We start from the raw sequence: 23,908 nt of genomic DNA, 5'->3' as shown, positions 1-23,908 counted from the left end.
AAACCCCCACCACCTCTTCTGTGCTTTCCTGTAGGCTTGGTCTGGAAGTAGATGAAGTAAGCTTTATCTTCATTTGTTTCCCTATATCTTTACAAGCATTTGTAATGATTGTTTAATTTAGATATTGTAAATAAACACTATAATTTGCACATATAATTTACATGAATCTGATTTATATTGAAGGACTACTCCAAATTAGCTAGTGTCTAGCATTCCTTAGCCAAGTGCATAGTGAATGTAAACCAGACACTGAGACACCTTATAAAGGTGACGAGGTCCCCCAAACATTATTCTATTATCATTTATCTAGTTGCATTAATTTGTGACTAACAACCCCACAGGCAGGAGGTGCAGAAGCATCTTCCAGCAATAAATTATACTAAAAAAACTCTCCAGCCCACACTGTAGGAACACGGAGCACATGGGAACACAGATCCAAGGCAGAAATTGACATTTGTCTTGTCATTTGTACAGTACTTCCTGTAACAACCTCAGTAACTTTCAGAGCACTGTTTTAAAAGAGTAACCTAATAAAAGCAGAAACATTTAAACTATCTCAGTTAAGACTATTTATATTGCTAGAGGCTTAAGCAACACATACTTAGCCAATAAGCATTTACTAATGCTTGCCAAACTTCAAATCTAATCATGTAACCTAAAAGATTACAGAAGTGCCAATGTATTTAGAGGAAAATGCCCCATACCTACTGCAAGCTGAACTTACCAGTTTGTTTGGATAACGCAAAACAACTGGCTGTACAGGAACTCCAGGAATGAATGCTCCTAGAAGGCACATACAACAAATCATTACTTCATAGTGCATTTTGGTGCAGAAGAAATTTATTGCAGTAAAGAAAAAAATTATACAATTACTGTGCTGATATGCATAAGAATTAATTGATAGAGGAAAAATAAGACCCAAAAGTAGCCTCAAAAGTAATCTAAAGAGCAAGCACTGAAGAATGACAATGTATAACCATCTTTTCAGAAGATAAATAATTACGAATGCTTGCTTGCATTCTCTAAATTATCCTCTACCACTTACATAAATTGTTATGTACACAAGTCAAAGCCCAGTACCAAATTCAGCTTGATAAATGATTAAAAACTATGAGTATGTGCAAGATATTTAAGTCAATATATTCTCTGTGGTCAACAGTATTTTTTGGTGAAGAACTTAAGCTTTCTTATGCAAAAGCAGCTTCCTATTTTTAGCTGAGCAACACCGATTTATAGGAAATTTATCATCTCTGAAGTAACAGAATTAACTTGACTTTTTTCTCCCACCTTAATTCCCCTCAGAAGGGCTTATTTATTTATTCTGTAGCTATGGAAAAATCTAATAGAAGCTATTGAACTAAAGCTGTTGCATGGAAGTATCACTTCATTTCATATGAGAATTATAGTTCTGGTAAATAAGTAGCACAAGATCCATAAATGTCATTTGCTAATCATTTTCCTGGTTTCTAGCACAAAGATTGGGTAGGCATGATAACTATCTTGCTCAAGATTTCTCTAAACATCTTTTTCTCGTGAAAACAATAAAGACAGTCTTCACTCAAACTATGTTTTTTATAGCAATTTACTAAGTTCTGCCTACTATTTCAATTAAAATTAAGAACTGACCGATGGAAGTATACTGTATTCTTAGCATTACATTTGCTTTACAGAATACTTGCATAGTTGTAAAAGAAGTAATAGTTACTGGAGTTTACACATCTTTAAATGAAGGTTGTCTGAATGGGATCCTGCAAAGATTTAGTTCTTGGCCCAGTGGTATTTTCTGTTCAGTCTCCAAAACCAAGACCCTAAGCAACTTTTGAAAGAATCCAAAGATGACAAAAATCTGAGTGGTAGATGACAAGACCACCATTTAAACAAAACTAGACTAGCCCTGTATGACTAGCTTGCACGAACACAAAACCAAAAAACTGTGTAGTAAGAGCAAGGAGTGTAGACCACTTGAGTAGAATGGGGAAAGGCACCCTGAAAGCAGTTACTTGAATAGACACCTAAGTAATTTGATATAAGCGAGGAATTTTGAGGCAAAGTATTTCTGGGAGGCTGGACAGATACAGAAGCAGGTTCCAGTAGGAAAAGCGAGACAGTCAAGAGACAGACAGCAGCAGGTACTAGACCAGGAGAGGAAGATAGAGTGGGGATTTGAGGCAGAAAGTATATGGTGCCTAGAATGTCTACGGCAGAGGGACAGCAGGAAATCAGGGGTTTAATGAAGGATTCAGGCTGGTTTTCAAAGCATGGCCAGGATTCAGGTGGAGAGGGAGGGAAAGGAAGAGTAAAGAGTGAAAGAAGTGGATATTCTCCTAACCACCACTCATTCATCTAAAAAGGTAAAGAGCTGAGAGGGGAGGAAGAAAAGCTTTTTGAATGTTTGTTCAGGAGACAATACTGAGATTCCTTCAGCCAAATGAATCAGTGCAAGGAATTACAATGCTGATTCATTGCATGATATTCTAATAGCGATATGCAAGTTGTACGCAATACAAAATATAAGACACACAGTAACACCAGAACACAATGAGCTAGGCAGAAACCTAGAAAGAGTAAAAAAACACATTCACAACTGCCTCACTCACTGCAGCTTCCTCATTCACCATCTCCCTACCTACATCATAAAGGCAAGTTTACATTAAACATTGGTGGTTCACTGCAATATTGGCATTTCTCCTTGTTGTAACTACAGTTTACAGCTGCAACGAAGTCCAGTGTTATACCCTTTAATAATTTGATAAGCTAAAAGAGTGATAGTAACTGAAAAGAGTTTAGAATGTGGATGTTAAAAAAATATTGTAAAAAATGACAGCCTCTGTAACAGTGCTATACTGGCAAGATTCTCATGCCACCTTCACCAGAATGCAACTCAACAGAAGAGTTGGAGAGGAATCAACCACGTACAACACAGCAACAAAGGCTGCAGCAGCCTGAAATAGATACACACTGATACACTATAAAACTTAAGTTATCTAAATGCTGCATGACAGACCCCAAACAGGAAATGGAGGGGGCAAGGAAAAAAAAAAGAAAAAGAAAAAGAAAGACAACCACAAACAAAAACCCAGTAAGAAACATTACTCCTCCAGCTCACATGCATCTCACAAGCCAAGAAAAAAAAACATCTGAATTATCTAAACCGTTTTGCTCAACGGTGGAACTACAATCCTTTTGTAGCATCAGAAAATTTCTATTTTAATTCCATGCTACTGCAATTTTTAACTCAACTTCTGCAACAGCAAGCAAATTACAATGCAAGTGGTATTTCAGAAAATGAAGATACAAGAACATTCTGTAGAGAACAGAGAAATGAGCATCATACCTACCAGGCTTGAATGTAATTAGACAGGATCGGTTTGTGCAAGTGCCCTCTGGGAATATCATTATCTAGTAATAAAAAAAAAAATTACTTTTAAGAACTATTTCAGTGTGGATTTATTTATAAACACATCTTTTCAAAGCTAACATTAACTGATTACAGTAAAAAAGTTTTCAGGGAAAACAGTTCAGAGTAATAAAAAAATAGTGCTCAATAAAGAAGTAAAGTTCTGTCTTAGTAGTAAAAATATTTGTCTTTATCAGTGAATTTGTCTCTTTCTTGGCCTCTGATAATCATTTTATTCAATTTGAACATTGACAGCAATCAGAAACAGTTGTGAGTACAAGAGAATTTTCACAAAAGGTTTTGGTGCTGGTAAAAATATCATATTCTGTTTTGCACCAAAACAAAATTCCTGCTCCCAAGCTACCTGCCTATAGGCTAAGAAAAGGAAGACTGTTATTTTCTTTTTGCATTTATTACTTGGCATGTGCACAGATATCAGAATGACAGAGGCTGAAAATATCTAAACAGAATTCTAACAAGGCAAAAAATACTCAAGTTGAACCACATTCAGAGGAAGAGGTTAGATTGTAAAAAAAAAAAAAGTTTCAGACAGCAAAAAGCCAAAACCTGCTAGATATTCTCTAAATCACTTCAGCTCTGCAACTCAGTTTCTTAATCTGTAAGTAAGAATATTTACTTTTTAAAGTGCTTTGAAATCTGTTGATGAAAGTAATGATGTGAAAGCTATGTATCACCTTTCTGTCACATTGTTTATAACTGTTTATAATGTTTATGTAGTCCAGTACCTGGGTGTAACCACTGTCGTAGTAACAATGTCGCAAAAGACATACCTTATCTTAATCAAAAAAAATTCACAAGAAGAATGCTTCAAATTTTCAAAATAATCACATGCTTTCAAGAAACTGACACCTTTGGTAGTCATCCCTTTCCTCCCACTACTCTCTTCCAAGGCACATTATAAATAGTCACATTTCAGGTTGAGAAAAAAAAAACCCTAAACCACTTTTTAGCAATGTTTTCATCATGTGGTCCAACAGAGGTGTACTCCAGTTATTGGAACATCTGAGTTGCTTGGGCTGTCTTGGCCAGTATCACATCTCCAACAGTGACAGCATGCCAAAATCTTGAGAAGGGCAGGAACACACAATAATTCCCCAGGTATTCTGCTGAGCACCTAATTATTTCCTTCTTAGAGGACTTTCTAAATCTGCTGTGGTCTGTCCATTTGGTATCACTTAATAGAGCTATCTTCCCATGTACTTACCCAGTCTCCCGTTGAAACACACTGCAATGAAAAGCTAGCATTTTGTACAGATAAGATAATCTTACATTCTATCTTCTAGAAAGGCAGGGGGGAATCCCACCCTCCACAAACCATCTAAAGAATTCCACAAGGAAAAAAGTAAACTGCATATCGGAAGCCTGGAAATGCCAAATACCATCTGTCACACAGTAGTAGTATACAGTACCTGTGGCCATTTACCATCAGACTGAGCACGCCTCTTAATCTCTTCAACAGTTTTCCTGCGAGAATCCTGGTCTGACCGAGATACAAATACTGGCCGGATGTATTTGATTAGAGCTGAAGATGAGGGAAAACAAAAAGAAGCAAAGCAGCCTTTATTTCCCCTTTGTTTGAAAAAGATTCCCCCCCAGTCCTCTGGACAAAAATTTTGGTACAAGTACATGACTACTTTACTATATTACGCTGCAAACTTAAATACTCAGCTGAATTATTGCAGTTTCATTGAAATATTTTCATGAATTCCTGTGAGGAAAACCATTTTCATGATTTTGGCACTTGGTACTTGTTCAATTTTTAATAGACCAGTACACATACAGATAATTTAAACCATGATTGTACGTGTCATGCATAGTTTTTTGCAACAAAGCAGCTGTGGCTGACTATAGGCCATTTCCTCCCCCCACAAAAATAACAAAATCTATAGCCACCCCCAACCCAGCAAAGTAGCAGGAGTCTCCCTGTGCAAGTGCTTCCAAAAGACATCCTGTGGGTCAAACTGCCACTGCCTTTACAGGTTTTGTCTTCTATGACAGCTCAGCTTCACTGAAGGTACACCATCAAAGATATTTCATACATGGATTATGTTATTTTTTCTGGGGAATCAGCATCATCAAAAGAAAAAGCATGCTTGTTTTCTAAGCTGTCACCTGTTCTCATACTAGATGAATCAGATCTCAGGTATCTTCTTCCTGGCTCAGTGGAAGCCAGGAAGCCTTATACTTATACATAGCCAGACACAAAATGAGCATGAGCAAGTATCAGAAATCAATCCACAATATCCCCTCCATGCATGTCTGTCAAAAGAACACCCAAGGCCCACTTACAAAATAAGTAGCATATACAACTCTTTCGCAGTGTCAAAAAGCACTACAAAAGAAGCATCTTCAAATATACTACTTCATGTTTTTATTCAAGCAGGTTGTCTTCAAATACCTTTTTATCATTTTTGTAACTTGCAATCTTATTCGAAGGTTCAAGAGTCACTAAATCATTAGCTATTCTATTTGCCTAAAATACAAATATAAATCACAGTTTTCACATTTCTAACCACTGTGAGACGAGTTCGCCAACACTAGTTGTATAATCTTCTTTTGTCAAGGATAGACTTGCTGCATTAATGGATCAGCCAGTGCTTAAAGTGTGAAGAAAAAAAACAGTGAAGGAATTACAGTCCTGTACTCAGCAAAAGCTACTGGTTCTGGTGTTACCCCACTAGCAGTTTTGCCAGCAACTCACCAAAATCCTTCTATGGTTCTGTGAAACTAAATCTGTCACACCTCACACAGCAAGTTCCCAAATATTCAGCCAGCCTCTGAAATACTGCTTTTGTTCCACAAGTTGTGGAAGCTTAGGACACAGTGTATCAGAGAAAAGTTACCATACTCTTGCACTTTTTCCTACATGCCTGCTATTAGACAGTATCCATAGAACAGTGCTTGCTAGGGGAGCAAAGATCATAGTGGGCCAGCTGGGGTTACTGCTGTGGGAAGGTTAAAAAAAACAAACAAAAAAATCCCCAAACAAACCACAAAACAATGATACATAAAAACAAACAAACAAAAAACAGAACAAGAATAAAATTGCAAAGGAAACCATACTTGGTTTCATAACTCTGTTTTGTTTCTCAGTGATGCTAGTCCTGAGTTTCCCCCTACTGCTGCAAATTGCTATTCCATAGCAAAAACATCATTATCAAGTAAAAGAAAGCAAAAAAGACTTAAATATCCTCAGCCTTCACCCCGAAGCTTCTTTTACATTAGGCCCAAATGATGGAATTCAGGTTACTTCAGGCCAAGGAATGAACAAGTTAATTTCAGAGCTCCGAGGCTCTTATCTGGGGATATGCTGCAAGCAGGGTCGTCTTTGCAACACATGAAATTAAGCAAGCAGATAGATTTTACTTAGGGCAGTCTGATAGAAACATCAGACTATAGACAAGCTACCAATTTTGAATCTCTAACCACCAATGTAATCTCTATCTGAAAACCGGACAGGCAAGCAGTGTTAACCTGGGTTACTGTTACCACCTTCCCAAAAGCAAGCTACTGCAATGTTACCAACCTCCAAAATAACACACTGCAAGTTGTCCCACAAATGGATGACACCACAAACAGCAACACACTCATGTGCAAAGAAAAAACAATTATGGTATGCTGAAAAAGAAGAGACAACTGAAAGCTTGCTTTCCTATGGATTTGCCCTGCCTGTTGAATTACATGACACAAAACAGGCTGCAAGATAAGGTTCATTTCTTTTCTCATGGTTCAGACACTATTCTCATGCAGCCTGCAGAACTTAATTATCTTTGAAACCATCAGCTTGCTTTCAAATATGTGTGAAGCCATCACTATTTCAACCCACCACATCAAGTCTTAGCCTAATAGACAGGATGATCACATTAAGTCTTAATTCCTTAGGGGTCAGACTAAAAAGCTGACAGAATTCTTGTTTTAACATTAAACAGCAATTTAAGATCCTGTAGGACTCCAACTACCAGGCCATTAGTGGCTAATTCCAACAATTTAAGTGAAATTGAAACTCTCCGTCATCAGTAAGAAGCTGAAAGCACATACCAAGGGAAGGCCAGCTCTGTACTTGCCTTTCCTCATATACTCTTTTCATAACCACTTTTAAAAGCAGAGCACAAGGCTACACAGACCTTTACTCCCACCACATATTTCCACATTCAGTAAACAGACAGGCATCTGAAAATTCAAAGGCTGTACCAAGTCAATCTGTGCAAAAAATGGGCAGGAGCAGGGCCAAAGGTCTGTAAAGAGAAGCTGAGAAACATACCAAATAGGTGGACAAGATGAGACTGCGGTCAGAAGTCAAGTCAAAACATAGTGAAGCCTGGAGACGGTACTGTAAGGTAGTATGAGGCAAGGAATAGGCAGGACTATAGCAAAGTCAGGGCAGGAGCAAAAAGCAGGATGCATGAAAATGCTTCAGACAGCTGGCATAATGAACAACTTAAGGAAACAAGCAGAACTGTGCAATATGCTTAATAAACACAACATCTTAACCTTCTCTGCTCATCAATTTAACTGTTCAAGACCAATTGTAACCAGGTAGTGAAAACCACAGCTCAAGTATTCAGAGATGCTAAAAGATGTGCTTGTCCGTCTTCTCTCACTCCATTAAAACCACCCTTAAATTATAAATCCTAGTGGGTGATGGCAGACAATCCCTCGATTCACAAAATTGACCTGGCCAGTATCATTATTCCAGCTTCTTCTCTAGCAGTGTCAGTCCTACTTGATGTAGTCACTCTTATACCCAATTTCAGCTCATTACAAGTAGTCCTGAAGACAGGTGACACATGCTGTGCACCACATTCTTAGGCAGGTGCCTGCGATTTAAACAGTACTGCTAGTAATTCATCAAGACCTCTGCCTTGCAGGGCAGCCAGAATGCCATAGATATGCTAACCAATGGAAAGTTGCTTTAGCACGAAACAGCCTTTTTTAAGAGGGACTGCAAAAATTCAGTATTGCTTTAATTAATTGCAGGGTGGCAGCTCCAGCTGATTTCAGAACCATAACTCCCATGCAATCATTTCAAGCACCAGCTGACGCACAAGCAAAAAAGTTTCTTTCTGGTAAGCTGAACAACACATGCAATCAGTGTCAACGAACTTCTCATGATAACAGGAAAAAAGAAGGTATTTCACCTCTCTATTTCTGGGCAAATGTGGGTGAAGAAACCTTGTTTCAAATCAAGACATGAAGTGCTACTTAACATGGAATAGAAAAAACTATTGTAACAAACTGTTTAAATTATGCTTGACAGTTACAACCATACAGTAGATAAAGCTACACTGACAGCATCACCATTGGTCTACAAGGTGCCAGAGAACACATGGAATGGCAATGTGGCACTAAATACTGTTCTTCTAACGTGTATCCATACACACACTCTTGAGTGGGCAGTTAAATTTTCACCACTGTAGAAACAGCATCAGTGACAGATCTGCTGCTAAAGTAGAGAATGCTGAACCTGAGGCTTTCACTTGGCCTCCCCCCCGAACACCACAAAATCCCATCACATATGTTCCTCTGATACACTGAGAGGACAGCCTATAGAGCCAGTACAACTGGCTCTGTTTGCATTTAACATGGAGGTAGGCTGTGTAATACAGGCAGCCTTAAAAGTGGGATATCTATTTACAGTATTTACACCTTCATTTTTCCTACTATGGGGAAAAAAAACCCCAGATTATTTTTCTAATAGCAGTTGCCCTCTTGTGCATTCTGTATTTAGGGCTTACAAAACCATGAAGGTTAAAGGTTGAAAAGTGCTACCTTGGGCTTAGTTTTTAAGAGTTGCCTTACTGAAATAAACATACTCACAAAGTTCTGAACTCACACCTTTTCTAATAAAGTAATATCTAACATGAAAACTGCTCTTTTCTGGAGAGAAAAGAAGAAAAGCAATCTGGAGGCTCAGAGGTCTTCTTAAGGTTATGGGAAAAAAACCACTAAGGTTCCAGAATAAAATGGCTTCCTGCGTATATGGACACAGAGACCTTACAAATGGAAAAAAACCTCGAACCCCCACACAAATACACAAAGTTGTATCAGTGCACAAAACTGAAGTCAACCAAAATTAGGATCTTTTCCACTTGGAGTTATATTGTTCTTACAGAAATAGTGTTACTGTAGTCACGGTGCTCTACGTGAGATTTGTAAAGTTACTGGTAGTATCTTATTAGAACAACAATCATACACAGAAATACATACTTTTAAAACCCAAGCCTGAACCAACCACTAAAGCTAAATATGTGTCAAGAACAACTTCTGAGTTTGACAATGTTTAGCAGATGGACCACCTGAAAGAAAGATACCAAGTATTCCTAATATAGATGCAGTGTTAATGGGAAACTTCTCCATATTTCCAAAGAAAAAGGCAGGAAACATGTGGTCTGTAGGACAAGGAGAGGTCAGTAGTGGGAGGTAAATCATCAGTGTTCTCTTTAGCTTTAACAGAAGTAAATTCTGTGGTATTTAGGTTGGTCTTTAAAAATGTGATCTCTTTCCTTTAAGGACTTCTTGAGGGACAAAGACCCTTTTCATATCACAAAGATTGCTGTTTGCTCTCACACCTGCAATACCTGTACGAGGGCATGGCTCTATGTTTTAGCTTTCTGCTGTCAGTTCAAAAAGTATTTTATGAAGGCTGTTGTGTTGGTTTGCAGGCTTCCTATATACTGTAGTTTGTAACTTCCATAAATGATATTAACTAGGATGCTTAAAAAACAGTGATGGTGGTTTAGGCACTCCAGCAGCAGTTTAAATGACAAGTAATTGTTACTGAACTTATGGTGAAAAAAATAAAATAATCCAACGAGTCCAGGATTCCAACCCAAACAATAAAGGCATACCTATAATACACAGATGACAGTGCAATTATTTTAAGTCTCTCCAAGAGAGCTTCTGTAAGGACTGAAATATTGCAGGACCATCTGGATGCCCACAGCCTGAAGGAAACATTGAATTTTGAAACCAAAGTTTTTAAAAGGAGAGGATGAAATGCATAAGCTTGGCAGTAACTCCAGGATGCTCCTCAGAATTAGGGAGCTCATCTGTGTACTCAAGGCAGTCTACAATGCCAACATAGCATAGGATGTTGGCATTCAAGCTGCTGACCTTAACAGTGTTTAAGCTGCTGATTTACAGCATATAAAGAAATTTGTGACGCTGTCACCTTACAGCAGGTTTTTCCAAAAGGGGTTTAAGGACTGTTTTGATGAATCTCAAAAGTATTTAAATGCAAGATCCTCACTGAAGAACTATGGGTCTACCACGGTTCTCTTTCTTGTGTGCTCTGGAAGGTATGGGGCAGGGGGGAGCAGGAAGCAATTGGGGTGGAGGACTGGAGGATTAGGTTGCATAACAGAGCTGATGAGTCAGTAATTTGGTATCTTTTAAATTCCAAGATGAAAACATACCCAGCTACCACAGCATAAATATATCCCGCTGAATGAATTACTTGTCTTTTAGTTATGATGCTCAAGAAAGGCCTATAAAGCACTGTCAAAAGATGAGCTCGAACCAAAAAATAGTAAGTTTACTAGATGTGGAAAAGAAGTCCACAACAGAATTGATAAGTTTTTACAGCACGGTATGATTCTCATTCTATAGCTCTTCTGTATTTTGCCAAGTACAAATGACCTCCTTCCCCTTTATAAACTTAAGCTAACATATCCCCCCCATTTGTATCACAGGTACCAACTTCCTTTCTTTTTTAGAGGGTGAGCTTACAGATGTCGAGAAGTTGCTTAAAGTTTAAATTAGCTTATCACCTTAAACTTAGTTTTTAAAAGTTCACACCACAGAAGATGTTTGAATCAGTTGTCCAACAAAATCCTCACCAAATCATACTTACTGACAAATCCCTTTTCCTTTTTATTGAAGTATTTCTGCCATAGCACTGACCACTTCAGCAATGAAAAATAACTTAACCAGGTTGCTTTACCAGTGAAAAATAAGGCAGTGAAGTGTAACTATCCAGAATTTATGCAAAGAGCTTGTCCTGACTTGAAGTAGGGTCCAGTAGACAAAACAGGAAAGTTTAAGGACCTGTGCTGATGAATGAATTGTTCAGCCAATGTAAGGTGCAACAGATTCCTAGATGTCATCTTCCCTGGGCTGCACACTTTAAAGTGGTCCAGCGAACTTCACATCTGCAACTTAACCAAAACTCTGAAAGCTACTGTGCAGAAATATATGTCCTTCCTCAGCATCATGGTGATGTGCTCTGTCTGTTCTAGCATTCTCTACTTACCAGATACTGATTTTTTTTTTTTTTTAATGATCCTTGAAGGCTTGTTTATATTGGGCAAGCAGTTCCTCCCCCGAGTTTGTTAATCTAGTGTGTGTGCCAAGTGGGTAATTTTTTTCACTACTGGCCACTAACTGAAGAGGTCATAACTCTTCTGTCAGAGCAAAAGAGCATTTATTAATTTGGTTTTTCTTTCCTTTGTTTTCTTAAAAAAAGGGAAGTTGCCTGAAAGAGTCACAAGACTTGAGTCTGCTTCTGAAATTGGACTGTGTCGTCCAGGAGAGCTGCCTTCAAGTCAGAAAGCAATAAACACTCATATACATACACACACACACACACACACGGAATACTTCCAAACCCTTAAAGAACAGGCTTTTAATCATCTAGACTTAGAAGTGGATCAAAAGCTTAATATTCCATGACTGGCAAACTAAGGGTACAATAATACAGGCAGCTGCTCCAGAAACCTATTAAATACTTTTGGAACCAATCTTGGTAACCAGTTAGCAGTCAGATCTTTTTGTGCTTGCTAAAGCACCTGATCCCTCTGGTACACAACATCAAAAAGCCAGCTATTTATAACATATTTGGATACTCTGGATGAAGATCTATTCTTCACCCAAAGTCCTTATCTTTAGAAATTATCTTGGAATTTCCTCTGCTGTTTCATTTTTTACATGCTGAAGTCTGCTCACAGAGTTACATGAATGTACTTTATTCAAAACTTCCCAGAGATCCTGAATGACTATTAACAAGACTCAGTTAAGAGATAGCAAGGTTAGGATTATCAACGGCTGGCTCCAAAACTTCACTGGAGATTGTACAGGTTTGCAAGATTTACAAAACTGAAGAACATAAAAATTAAATATAAATTCTAGACTAATAGACTGTCTAGAGTGTTGACAATTCAACACGCAATCCAAGAAAAACATGACCACCTTTTCACAGATAGCATAAGAGAAATACCAGTGGTCCAATAACATGAAGTACGTTTTTGTGCGTGTATGTAGAGGAGTGTAAATAAAATTGGAATTAAAATACTAGGTCAAAGGAGGAGACAACAGTCACTACCTGCTTCACAGGTAGTGTGCTTCACAGCACATCTGCTTCACAGAAAACCTCTTTCAAGCAGTAAAAGGAAAAAAAAAAAAATCACAACTTCACTCCACTGGAAAGTTTTCACTACGTTTTAAGCCCAACTAATCATTACAGTGATTACTTACCCTCTGTTAAGGTCCATTTACTTTAATAACACAAACTGCTGTAATTAATGTTGCTCATACATAAGTATTCCTCTATAAACAAGAAAGGTTTTTGAACTCTGAATCCCAGTTACAAACTTTGCCATGCCTCATTTCCATGGCATTTTTCTGAACATTTCACAAGGGACTACGTCATTTTTGTGGCTGCATGACATAAAGCGGATACAGGTACACAGGACAAAACACTCATTTACTTGACTGCACTGTACATTCCAGTAATATTACATCAAATCACTATATGTAGTTTTCTGGGTTTTCCGTTTTTCTGTAACTGGTTTTGCTCACACATGAACAAAATCAAGTGAATGATTTTTTAAATTTATCGTACTAAGTCTAGACTTTCATTTGAATCCTTTAAAAGTTACCTTAAAATTAAATTAGGTATATAGGAAATAGTTTGAGCTACTTGATATGCATTATTTGTGGCACATTCAGTGTTACTATAACCTCCATATCCCTACAGACTCTCCTCAGGCTTTCCCACTAGTCCCCACTGAATCTATTATGTGGGATAGTTAAACAGCTATTAGGGCATTCTGTCAAATGCCATTCTGCTGTTTCATCACATTTCAGTAACACAACATGGCTTGGAGTTACCTCATCTAGTTTGGGTCCTCCAAACAGTCCAGCTGCAAGTAAAGGAGAGCTCCACATGGACTACTTTATTTTGCTGAGCTAGTAATTATTAAACAGTCAATTAAGTCAGCTCAGAAAGAAGATAAATCTGCCCCTGCTTCTATGGCTGGCCTGCTCCTAGAGCCCAAGTTGGCCTGGATACACCTATACTGTACAGGAGTGTCAACATACTGTATCACAACAGCATTTTCTTTCAGTACTGGATAAGAGAGTTCAATTTCTTTTGCTTGTTTGTATACATTTGGTTTTAAAAACACATGCCTATATCCTTTTCTTCAAAGCATCTATTCATTTTTACAGAGATTTTTCACTGCCACAAACTTTTATTAGAATCTGTTAGTCAGGTATTCAATGAAACTGAGATAACAGCTACAGTTCTGGCCTGAGCTTTACCTGATACGGAGACACCTTTATACCAAGAGATTCCCTACATGACGGTTCCACATATAATCACTCACCATTTGTGGGAGTGTCTCAGCTTCTGGTTTTGAATAGGTTCTACTTAAAACCACATTGTGTAATGAAATGTCAGGAGGATGTCATCACCAACAGCCTGATTCCACTTAGTTGTGAAGGAAGTCAAAGCTTTTGTTTAGACTTTTAAATTAAAGAGTCCCTACCCAAGGCCAAAGTAAAACCTTTTGTCCTTTTTATACTACCCTTAAAATCTACACAATGAGACACAGGAAGATTCTTTGAACTTCGCTCATCCGTAGACACAACATGGTGGGTTTCTCCAAAATGCTTCCACACAGACTTTGGTTAGAAGTCTACAAGCCTAAAAGCTTACACATTTTTTTGGCACAACTGCACCAAAAAAACCCCACAGGTGTCTCAAGCCTTTGTGAGAATCTGCACTGATAATTCCAAAGATAGTATTCAAACACTACTGACTTGCACATCTGCATTTCTTATGACTAAATCTGAGTACACAACAATCTGCTCTTGCTTATCTCTCACACCCTGCCTGAAACAAACTTACTGATGCATGAAGGATTAGCAGCACTCCCTCAAGGCAGGGTACCATTCAGAGCAGACAACATTCCTAAAACACATTTCTGGGATGGCACCCCAACTCGCATCAAGAAAGAAGTTTTGGTGGACTTTCTCTAGAGCCTCACACGTTGCTTCTATAGCCCCATCCTAACTTGCTTTTCTATTTGTTGGGTCTTAAAATGTTGCAATTTCACTGCAAATTTAACCATGAGCTCTGTAGGATTGTTTTGACTTTGTATAATGATTCAACTTTGGAGAAAGGGAACAAAAAAAACCATCATCCATCCCCGCTCCCCTCAAAATTTTTTCTATTGGCATTCAAAGTAGACCATTAAAAAAAAATCCCACCATATATTATAGCAAAATTTTCTTTGTGTTTCAGGCCTTCTCATACACAACCAGTGAACTTCCTAAGTAAGCATTGTTAATTGTTCTTGAAAAATTAAGTATCTACCAACTTACTTCCCCAAACAGGAATATCTTTGCTTTCTGCTTTCATCACAATGGAGGCGAAGGTCATAGTTACTGGAATGGCATCAAAGTAGGAAGAATGGGGAGCCACAGTTAATATTGCTGCTTCTGTCGGCAATGCCCGTCTGCCTTTTACATTTATCCAGTGGAATCCACCAGCAAGCCACATCATTCTCATGATTGCTTTCAGCAAAATATCCACTATCCTGCAAAGAGTTGAGAAAACAGTTATGCTGCCATCAAATACCTTAAAATAGTGAAAAGAAAAACAATACACAAAAACTTGCTAAGCATGACGAAAGTATAGATAGCATATGCTACTTAAACAGAGCAGGAACATTGCATAGACCCTTTGTTTTCTCTTTCTCAGCAGATTTAAGACCACTTTCAAGGTAAGATGCCATTCAATTTCATTTCATGCCTGAAGATGAATGCTTCTTAATCACAGTAAGATTGGCATTTATTTTAGCACTAAATTAATTTTGATTCAGACTATGACTGTTGAGTTTCTCCTATACAATGTCTAATAATGTTTTCTAGTAACACCAAAAAAGCTCTAAAACTGAGTCCTGAAAAATGCTATTAGGATATTGCTAGAATGCAACAACCCTGATTCTTGGGTTTGAGTTTACCTAAACAAAGCAGTGTAGAAATGTAGGGCAGAGATTCTCAAACACAGGAATGCCTGTACAACACATCTGGGAGCTTCAGAAATATTTTACTTTCTTCCCTTTTCCCCATCTCCTCCTAAAGTGTCTTGTGGTTGGTTTTGGGTTTTTTTTTGTAGGGTTTTGTTTGCTTGTTTTTTAAACTGACAGTCATGAACAGAGAAACTTTTACTTTGAACCAACAGAGTGTAAAAACCAAACAACACAAATTGTTATACTCACAGGGATTGGAGGCTGGAGAGCAGGCTGACACTGAAAACTGGATGAAATGGGGGAGGGACAATCTAAAAAGCTTCAAAATAACTGTATGCAAGATTGAAGGCAGTCCATTATTCCTTTAGTTATTATACTGATATCATTCCAAATGAAATGTAAAGTGACACGCCTCTGTGGTTCTCAACCTCCTTCCCTCCTGTGATGCAAAATACAGTCAGCTTCCCTCATGCTAGTGCCAGCTCCTAATTTTAAAGTTCTCTACAGAATAGGTGATACACTCCTCATTTCTTGCTCCTCAAATGGCAGTTTTCATGGATGGGCAAACACTGTTTTACATTCTACCTTAATTAGCATTCCAATATCAAAGCAAGCACAGACTTATTAATAAGCACCAAAGCAGGGGGCAAGCCCTCAGAGAATCAACAGAAGTTTTGTCGATTCATCACAGGCTAGCAAACAATGGGGTGAAGCAGTTTAAAAGAACAATCTAGAATACAAAATCTGGGCACATTCTGTACTGTCAATCTTCATAACAAGAAGTTGACACTATGGGAATAATTGAAATTGACGGATGCCACAGTGAAGCTTCACACTACATCCTCAATAAAGAGAAGAGGCCAGAAATGATCAGTTTTTCTCCTTGTAATTCTTGGGTCACCTGGTAAATCAAATAGCTGAGGTATTTTTAGTTTCCCATCTGAGGAAAGTGTTTAAGTAATAATTTTTATATTTTTCTTTTGAAGAGAAAAGCAGGTCTGTGGGACAGATATCAGTTATTTCCAATCTTCTCTATTTCAAACTGCTGAACTAAATAATGATTCTCTCAGTATTTCACCACAGCAGTGACTCACTTTCGCCACCAGGAGAGGGGCTTTTCAAGCTCTTGCTCATCAGATCCCATTGAAGCAATGAATGCAAAAGGCCAGGCCAACAACATCATAAAAGCAGCAAAAAAGAGTCGGATAGGAAACAGAGTCAAGGTCATGAAGGCAATCTGCAAAATCCAAAACAAATGCATTATTCTAACACAATCTTGGACTGAAAAAGCCACTGATTCCTAGAAACTGATCTGAAGTCTTAATTTAAAAATATCTAATGTTAAAAACAGCAGAATACACTTCAATTCTAAACAAATAATTGTGGTGTACGCGTAACAATTTTGTACTCACCCACCTTAATTATAGCTGAAACGCAGCACACTCTTTAACCCTAATGCAGTCTTAGCTTTCCATACTTCTTCAGACCCTGTTTGTCAGTGAATACATCCGCATGCTCTTTTCCCTTTCTGCAGCCTCACATTAAGTAAATATTTAGTATGGGTGTGTTGTAAATCTTACTGCACTACAGAGAAGTCAGTCCATCACAGCAGCTCCCAGTCAGTGATGTGCACTTCTTCAGCAGGGTGCATTCACATGGCAACACAGGACCCAACCTAGAAAGATCTTCCAGGACTGGGCAGGCACCAGTTCCTCTGCTGTATGTTCTTGGAACCAGAAGCTGTGGGGAACCACAGGTACAACACTGCAGAGACCTCTGGACAAATACCCAGACATGCATACGAGTTTAAGTTCCAGGTCTGCGATAACAAGTGCAACCCCCTGGAAAGCAGAGGTTTTCAAGAAGTTATCCTCCCCTGGGAAGCCATGGTGAACCTAGCTGCCTCTGCACCTCCTTCCAGTGCTCTAGTTCTTGGAGAGCCCATTCCCAGCCAGTCAGCCCTCTGCCTTCAACTTTGGCAAAAACCACGTCATGTTGGAACTCCTCCCACGGTCTTTTGAAGAATTCTCCCCAAAGTAGGGCCTTTCCTGAGCTGTTTGGAGTTGTTCCTAACTGTCCTCCAGAAAACACAACAGCTATGTGTGCAATGATCCACTTGCTCCAGGAAACAGTTCCAAGAGCCAAGAGTCCCCATCTTTCTCACTCAAAGGACAGGAAGAAAGAAAAAAAAGCTCTTAACGTGGAGGAGGATACAGCTTCAGATGACTGGCTAAGGGAGAGAAAGGGAACTGAAAACTGTGTGAAGCTGACTGGGGTAGCACTAAAGCTCCTCAAGCTGTACAATGGAGGCTAGCAGAAGATGAAGACAACACTACGAAATAGAAGGGCCATGTAAAGAAAGAGAATTCAAAAGGAAATATGCTACATATTCATCGGTGCACCAGGTGAGGTAAAAAAGCACTTTTCAGCATCACAATGGCTGGGCAAGGATGAGTAATGAGGCATAAGATGCTGTCTCATGTTGTGCTTAATCTGACGCATCTCCAGGCTGCTGTGGAAAGCATTATTCGTATTCTTCTTCTCTTCCCTGATGCAGATCTAGTCATCACACAGCTCAGTTTTCCATTGATCAGTTCCTGCTTCCTCTCACTTCCCAAAACGGCTCAATAACCAACTCACCCTGTAGCTGTACAAATCTGTAGGTCTAGGGTAGAGGCAGGGAACACATAGCAGAAGAAAAGACCAAGTCACCAGTTTCAAGCCCTAAGCTACCAGCCCACTGCAATGTCAAGATTTTATAGTGATGGTTCAGACTGGCACCATCATCTCATAACAACCATGGTCTCACTCCCCAAGACAGGATTCCAGTCCCTAGGTAGACTGCCTCAGTCTGCAGAATCAAAAGAAAAAGGATCTTTTTTCTTAGATAGGCTAGTTTCCCAGATGAACCAGTACAACTTCCTAAACTGCAAGCGTCAGATGAGCACTGAAGTCATACTAACTCATGCAACTCTGCATCCATAGACAAGACCACCATGTCTGGCAGCAAATAGGGGAGCATTCATTTGCAAACTGGAAAAGAGAGAGCAGCTGCCTTCTAAGCTCCTAAAATGAGAAGAACCAACTGTCAAGAAAAAAGGGAAACAGAATGCAGGTGAGGACACGGTCCTCTGGGATTCACACACTCTCCCACTCCTCAAAGTCTCCTCCCTACACCAGGGCAAAGCTGAATGGCAGGTGACTGCTGGTCAGTTGTTCAATCCTTTGTATCTCTGTAGCAATCCTTTGTCTCAAGACCACTTTAGAGCCACATCACAGAACGGAAGCAGTAGTTGCATCCATAAGCTTGTGTAAGAGGGCATAAATGTGTAGAAAAGGCTTCCTGGTTTTCTGTGTCCAGAGACAGCAGTCGTGGAAATGGCCAGCAAGAAGCAGTTCCAAGTACACAGGTATATGGGGTCTGGCTGTGACAGCAGCCTCTTTTTTAGCAGGTGGTAGTGCAGTACCTGTCCACACAAGAAATTTGGTAGGAGAGAGAAGTATGTTTGGCCCATGAAGAAGGTTAGGAATCAACAGACACTAACATTTGAAAAGTAGTTCAGTCTACATCTACATTCAGACACCTTTCTGGGTAAGAAAGCTTCTATCCTGTAAAACTTAAGTACAGTAACAGTGTCAGACAGAAAAAGGGAGAAGATCCCATCCTCACTGGCCTCTGTCAGAGATCAGAATGCAGGAGACATACGCTCCTGCTCTGACCTTGTACAGACATCTAATTTTGGTGATCATATTTCTACATATTTAGGACATTCACACAGACATGCTTTCTATTAAAATTACAAACTCTATCTGGTAATAAGTCACACGTAAACACCTGTGTTTTGAGATACATTTAGAAAACCCTAAAGGTCCATTTGGGGCTGCACCTTGGGAGGTTCAGCTCACAACCGATTTTCTCAAGAGGGGTTTGACTACAGCTCATTTAACTTTTGCTGGTCTACAGGATCCTACTTAGTTTTTCAGAAGTTGCAGTGTATGCTGTGAAAGACCCATGAATAGCAGGAAGGGAGAGAATGGTCTTACAGCTTGTAACAGAAGGCTGCCCTGGGAAAATGTACTCCACTTCTGTCACAAGGGCTTCAAACTGATGTAAGGCAAGTCACTTAAACTGAATAGGTATCATACATTCTCCTTGTTTAGAGACTCTGCATTCAGATTTGAGTATGAACTTACAATGAAGGTATATAATATGAACTTAAGTCCTTTTTAAGTTCTCAAAAACATCAGGTCCTACATAGGTAAGCACTGAGCGAGAGAATCACAGAGTACCCTTGTTTCTCCTTCTGTATGTCTCCATTTCCTGTCTTCAAAGTCAGTATCATACCTCTCATGCACACAGAAGCTGAAAAAAATGCATCTCTGATATTAGCGGTACAGTGAGAAACATCAGTAAAAACCAGTTTATTCACAACAAAATTTCCATGACTTATTACAAATTGATGGTCACATATTGGACAAAGAAAATACAATAATTAACTGCACATTTAACATGGTAGAGGTTTTGATTTTTCTTTTACACATATCAGATAGAGACTACATCTTGCCCCACACTTTCACTTCTTCACTATTATCATCCCTATAGCCTCAATTCACCAAAGATGGCACTGAAGGAGCTAGGAATTCATCCCTCATCAATTCTTTTACTACCCACTTTCCCACTCTGCAAGTTCCCCGATTGACACAATCATGGAGATAAATACAGGAGTAGAAATTTTCATGTGCAACTAAGACAATCTAACAGATCATTGCTGCTCAAGAGAGTGGTCTTGTTCACTCTCCCCTCAATCCTCCCCTTGAGTCAGCTCTAGCACTTATCTGAACTTGCAATGAGCCAATACAGCTCATTAGAGTGAAGAAAAGCAATCCCAGCAAAAGAAAACAATCACAATACAGAAAAACACAATAATATGCTGCTTTAATGAGCCAAATCAGCTCACCAAGGCACCAAAGGAACACCAGCGTTGGTGCAATAAAAGGGCCAGAAACACTGGAAGCAAGGAAAACGTCATCGTTTTGTGTTTTGAAGTGGCAGGGAAACAATGCTACGAACACTTTGTGACAGCTCCAGTAATGCTTCTGCCTGTTCTGCAGAGGTAACGAGAATCAAGAGCTTTGACTTATGTGATGGGTGCCCAGAAGGTGTTCGAATGAACAAAATTAACGGTTAATGAAATCGTGTCTGTCTTTCTTCTAGAAAGGATCTCTTTATTGTAGTACTGAAATAAAACAGGTGGCTTCAAGAATGACCGACGCTGTCACCCTCAGATCAGAGTAAAATAACCATCATTTCTACAGGAAGCATGAGACTCAGTTCTTAAATAGCCTTACTGCTTTTACACTCACATTATCTCCCAGTTTTAATAAAGCCAGTAAAAGATGATGTGAACAGTTCCTCAGCACTCAAATGGATTATTTTTTTTTGCTGTTGTTCTTCCTCTTTGCGGTTGTTTTGTCCTCTTACTTTCTACCTTTTTTTCACTCCCACAGTCTCAGTCTGAAATGTTCTAAAATACATTTACTTTGAGTTGTATTAATGAGCAAAAAAGCTAATCTAACCTCTTGCAGGGCGCAGGATGAGGGAGGGATGAGGTAGCAGTGAAGATAATGGAGCTATCTGGCAGACCATCAGCAACAGAAAACAGACTGTCAGACAAAGCAGTCTTGTCTCCCAGTCCCCTGTGCTCACCAACTTCTTCACATACCTCTAGCCCCCACACGTTCCTAACCTTTCTCGACAGGCTTTGCAATCCCAGAACTCACCTCTGTTAGATTCACAGGGCAGATAGAAAAACCAGTGACACAGTATGCGCCTACAGCTGAACAGGAAGTGAGTTCAGCTGTAATACTTCATACCGAACCCGGAGCAACAGGCCAGGAAAGTATGGAAGAGAACGCAGACTGCTGTAATTCACTGTAAAGCAGCCTCCCCATCGAAGAAGTCTCCCTCTCTGGGAGAGCAGCATTTCTCGTAAGTGGAACAGTTCCACAGCTCTTCTTTAACAGCCTCTAGGAGCATAACTTTTAATCAGTGAAGAGGTTAGGAGAGCACGATCAAGGCAAAGAAGAAAATCTATCATGGTTCCGTATATCAGCTTGTGTGCTTTTTCCTCACATAAAACTGCAAAAATAAGACTGCAAGAAAGGCTGGGTTAAAGAAGTCTGTGCCGCTGTACATCAATAAAAAACTGCTCACTTAAAAAGCAAGACCAAGTCACACTCCTTGGCGAGGCTACTCCTTTGGTCTGCACACTGTAAAAACTACGGAGCTTTAAACACATCTTACAGTTTTCATTGAAAATAACAAATCCTTGAAATCCAGTGGCAAAGCTCACATCTCATATAGATGTACAGGACAGCCCACACAGAAGGCAGGTATGTTCTATAACCAGTCACTTTGCTGGTGAAGCAGCTAAAGGTCTGTTAGGACTAACAACAGATCAGCAATGCTAGTAGCTCCGATGAGACTCAATACTGCAAAAAATGCAGAACTGGTACTCTGCCCTCCCAACAGTATTTTTAAAATTACTTATAAATAACCAAGTTTAAAGCAACATTAGAGAGATAAATTGACACTGCAAGTTAAAATATTGTTATTATTATAATTAGATACAATCCTAGTCCATATGAACACATGCTGTCTTTGCTTCCCTCTGCTCCCTGGAAGACTTCTGCCTCATTGATTACATAGAAAACACGACTTAAGGAACAAAGTAAGGTTACATGGAAAAGAAATCATTACAACTATGCGATTTATTGAGGAAGCTCTAGGTATAAACTGAATGAGGCAAATGACACCAACCTCTTCACCCATTCAAACAACAATCTATCAGTAACCAGTGAATACGTACTGGGAAACTTGATTAAAAAAGTAAAAACCTTTTCCACTGGAGTCTCCTATAAATTCCTTGGCTGCCAGATACTTAACATAAGGCATGTTCTGTTGTTTTGTAAGTCAGGCCATACATGTCTTGTGTTAAGTATCTGGACAGCAACAGGGCAATGCGACAATGAACTTTGCTCAGAACATAAATTAAAGTTGGATCTAAAGCACCTTGATCAGAGAGGTTCAATATTAGCAGATCTTAATTTCCATGTTGATAGGTACTGTAGGCTGTTAGGCCCCCAAAACAACAGTTTTAAGGCACTGAAGTATTACAGTGATGAAAGTAATAGAAATGGCCAGCCCCTTATTAGGTGAGCCTTTGATGGTATTTCTTCATCCAGCAACTGACCCAGATCTTACCGAAAGGCTAAGGCAAGGGCCATGCCCTCTGAATATCCAACCACCTACTGCTCACTGTGCAAGATGAGCGAGGCAGTGGCACGGAGGAAAAACAAAACAAAACAAACCCAACAAAAACACACAAACCGATGAACAAAAAGCCATGCAACTGCAAATTCGCATTTTAATACCGGTTCCTGTCATCTCACGCTACCTGTACAATGCGTAAATTATGCCGCAGGGATTATTTATATTTACCCAGGGGCCAAACCTGAGAGGCAGGGGATGCCTCGGCCCTGGCATACCTTAACTCGACGCTGGAAAAGAGTGCCTCCACGGGACTGCTCCCCTACCCCCCCCCAATTAAAAAAAAAAAACCCAAACCCACAAAACAACACAGAACCGTATTTAAAAAACACCCCAAAACAATAGGTTTGGGGTTTTGGTTTTTTTTTTTTAAAGAAAGCGGCGGTGAAGAACTTAAGGAACACGCCCAGCCAGCGGCGGGCGCCTCAGCGGCCGTTGGCCCCGCGAGCCCCCGCGCCTCCCTCACGGCCGCCCCCCCCCCAAACCCCCACCGGTTTTTCCCCGGTCCCGCCGCCCCCGGCGGCTCACAAAGCCCGGTCGGCAGGCTACCTCCGCCCGCCGCAGGACGCGGCCCGCCAGCCGGTACGCCGCGGAAGGAAGCAGCGGCGGCGGGGGGGGGCCGGGCCCCGGTCTCCCCTACCTTGGCTTTCTCCAAGGGGCTGAGGCGCAGCTGGTGCACGAAGGGACTCCGCGGCGGCGGCCCGCGCTCCCGGCTGCCGGCCACGCAGCATCCCCGGCCGCGGCTGCTGAACTTCATGGCGGGGCAACGACTACCGAGCGGCCCAGCAACCAGAGAGAGGAGGGCGCGGACGCTGCGTTAGCGACCGCTACTGTCGTCGTCCCGTCCCCGCCCCCGGTCCCCGCTCCGAGTAACGGCGGCGGGGGAGGGCACCGGCGGGGCCCCCG

The 23,908-nt window shown here is 40.1% G+C and overlaps 1 protein-coding gene across 3 annotated transcripts in view; it reads right to left on the bottom strand.

Annotated features, from left to right (window-relative positions):
• LPCAT1 (lysophosphatidylcholine acyltransferase 1) overlaps positions 1-23,879 on the bottom strand; it is a 63,996-nt gene extending 40,117 nt beyond the window's left edge. The window contains exons 1-7 of one of the 3 annotated variants that reach the window (XM_010583558.1): positions 23,643-23,704; positions 17,085-17,412; positions 16,767-16,909; positions 15,023-15,237; positions 4,828-4,940; positions 3,339-3,399; positions 725-783 (exon numbers count right to left, since the gene is read on the bottom strand). In XM_010583558.1, the coding sequence (XP_010581860.1) occupies positions 725-783; positions 3,339-3,399; positions 4,828-4,940; positions 15,023-15,237; positions 16,767-16,900 (582 nt within the window). In that variant the 5' untranslated portion in view covers positions 16,901-16,909; positions 17,085-17,412; positions 23,643-23,704. Of the gene's footprint in view, positions 1-724; positions 784-3,338; positions 3,400-4,827; positions 4,941-15,022; positions 15,238-15,921; positions 16,005-16,766; positions 16,910-17,084; positions 17,413-23,642 lie in introns of those variants that run through there. The other 2 variants (XM_010583557.1, XM_010583559.1) reach the window with 2 other exon arrangements.
• Positions 23,880-23,908: the final 29 nt, after the last annotated feature.

This window comes from Haliaeetus leucocephalus, unplaced genomic scaffold (genome assembly GCF_000737465.1).
Source record: "Haliaeetus leucocephalus isolate CR32 unplaced genomic scaffold, Haliaeetus_leucocephalus-4.0 Scaffold915, whole genome shotgun sequence".
Taxonomy (NCBI): Eukaryota; Metazoa; Chordata; class Aves; order Accipitriformes; family Accipitridae; genus Haliaeetus; species Haliaeetus leucocephalus.
This window is presented reverse-complemented; position numbering and strand designations above follow the sequence as displayed.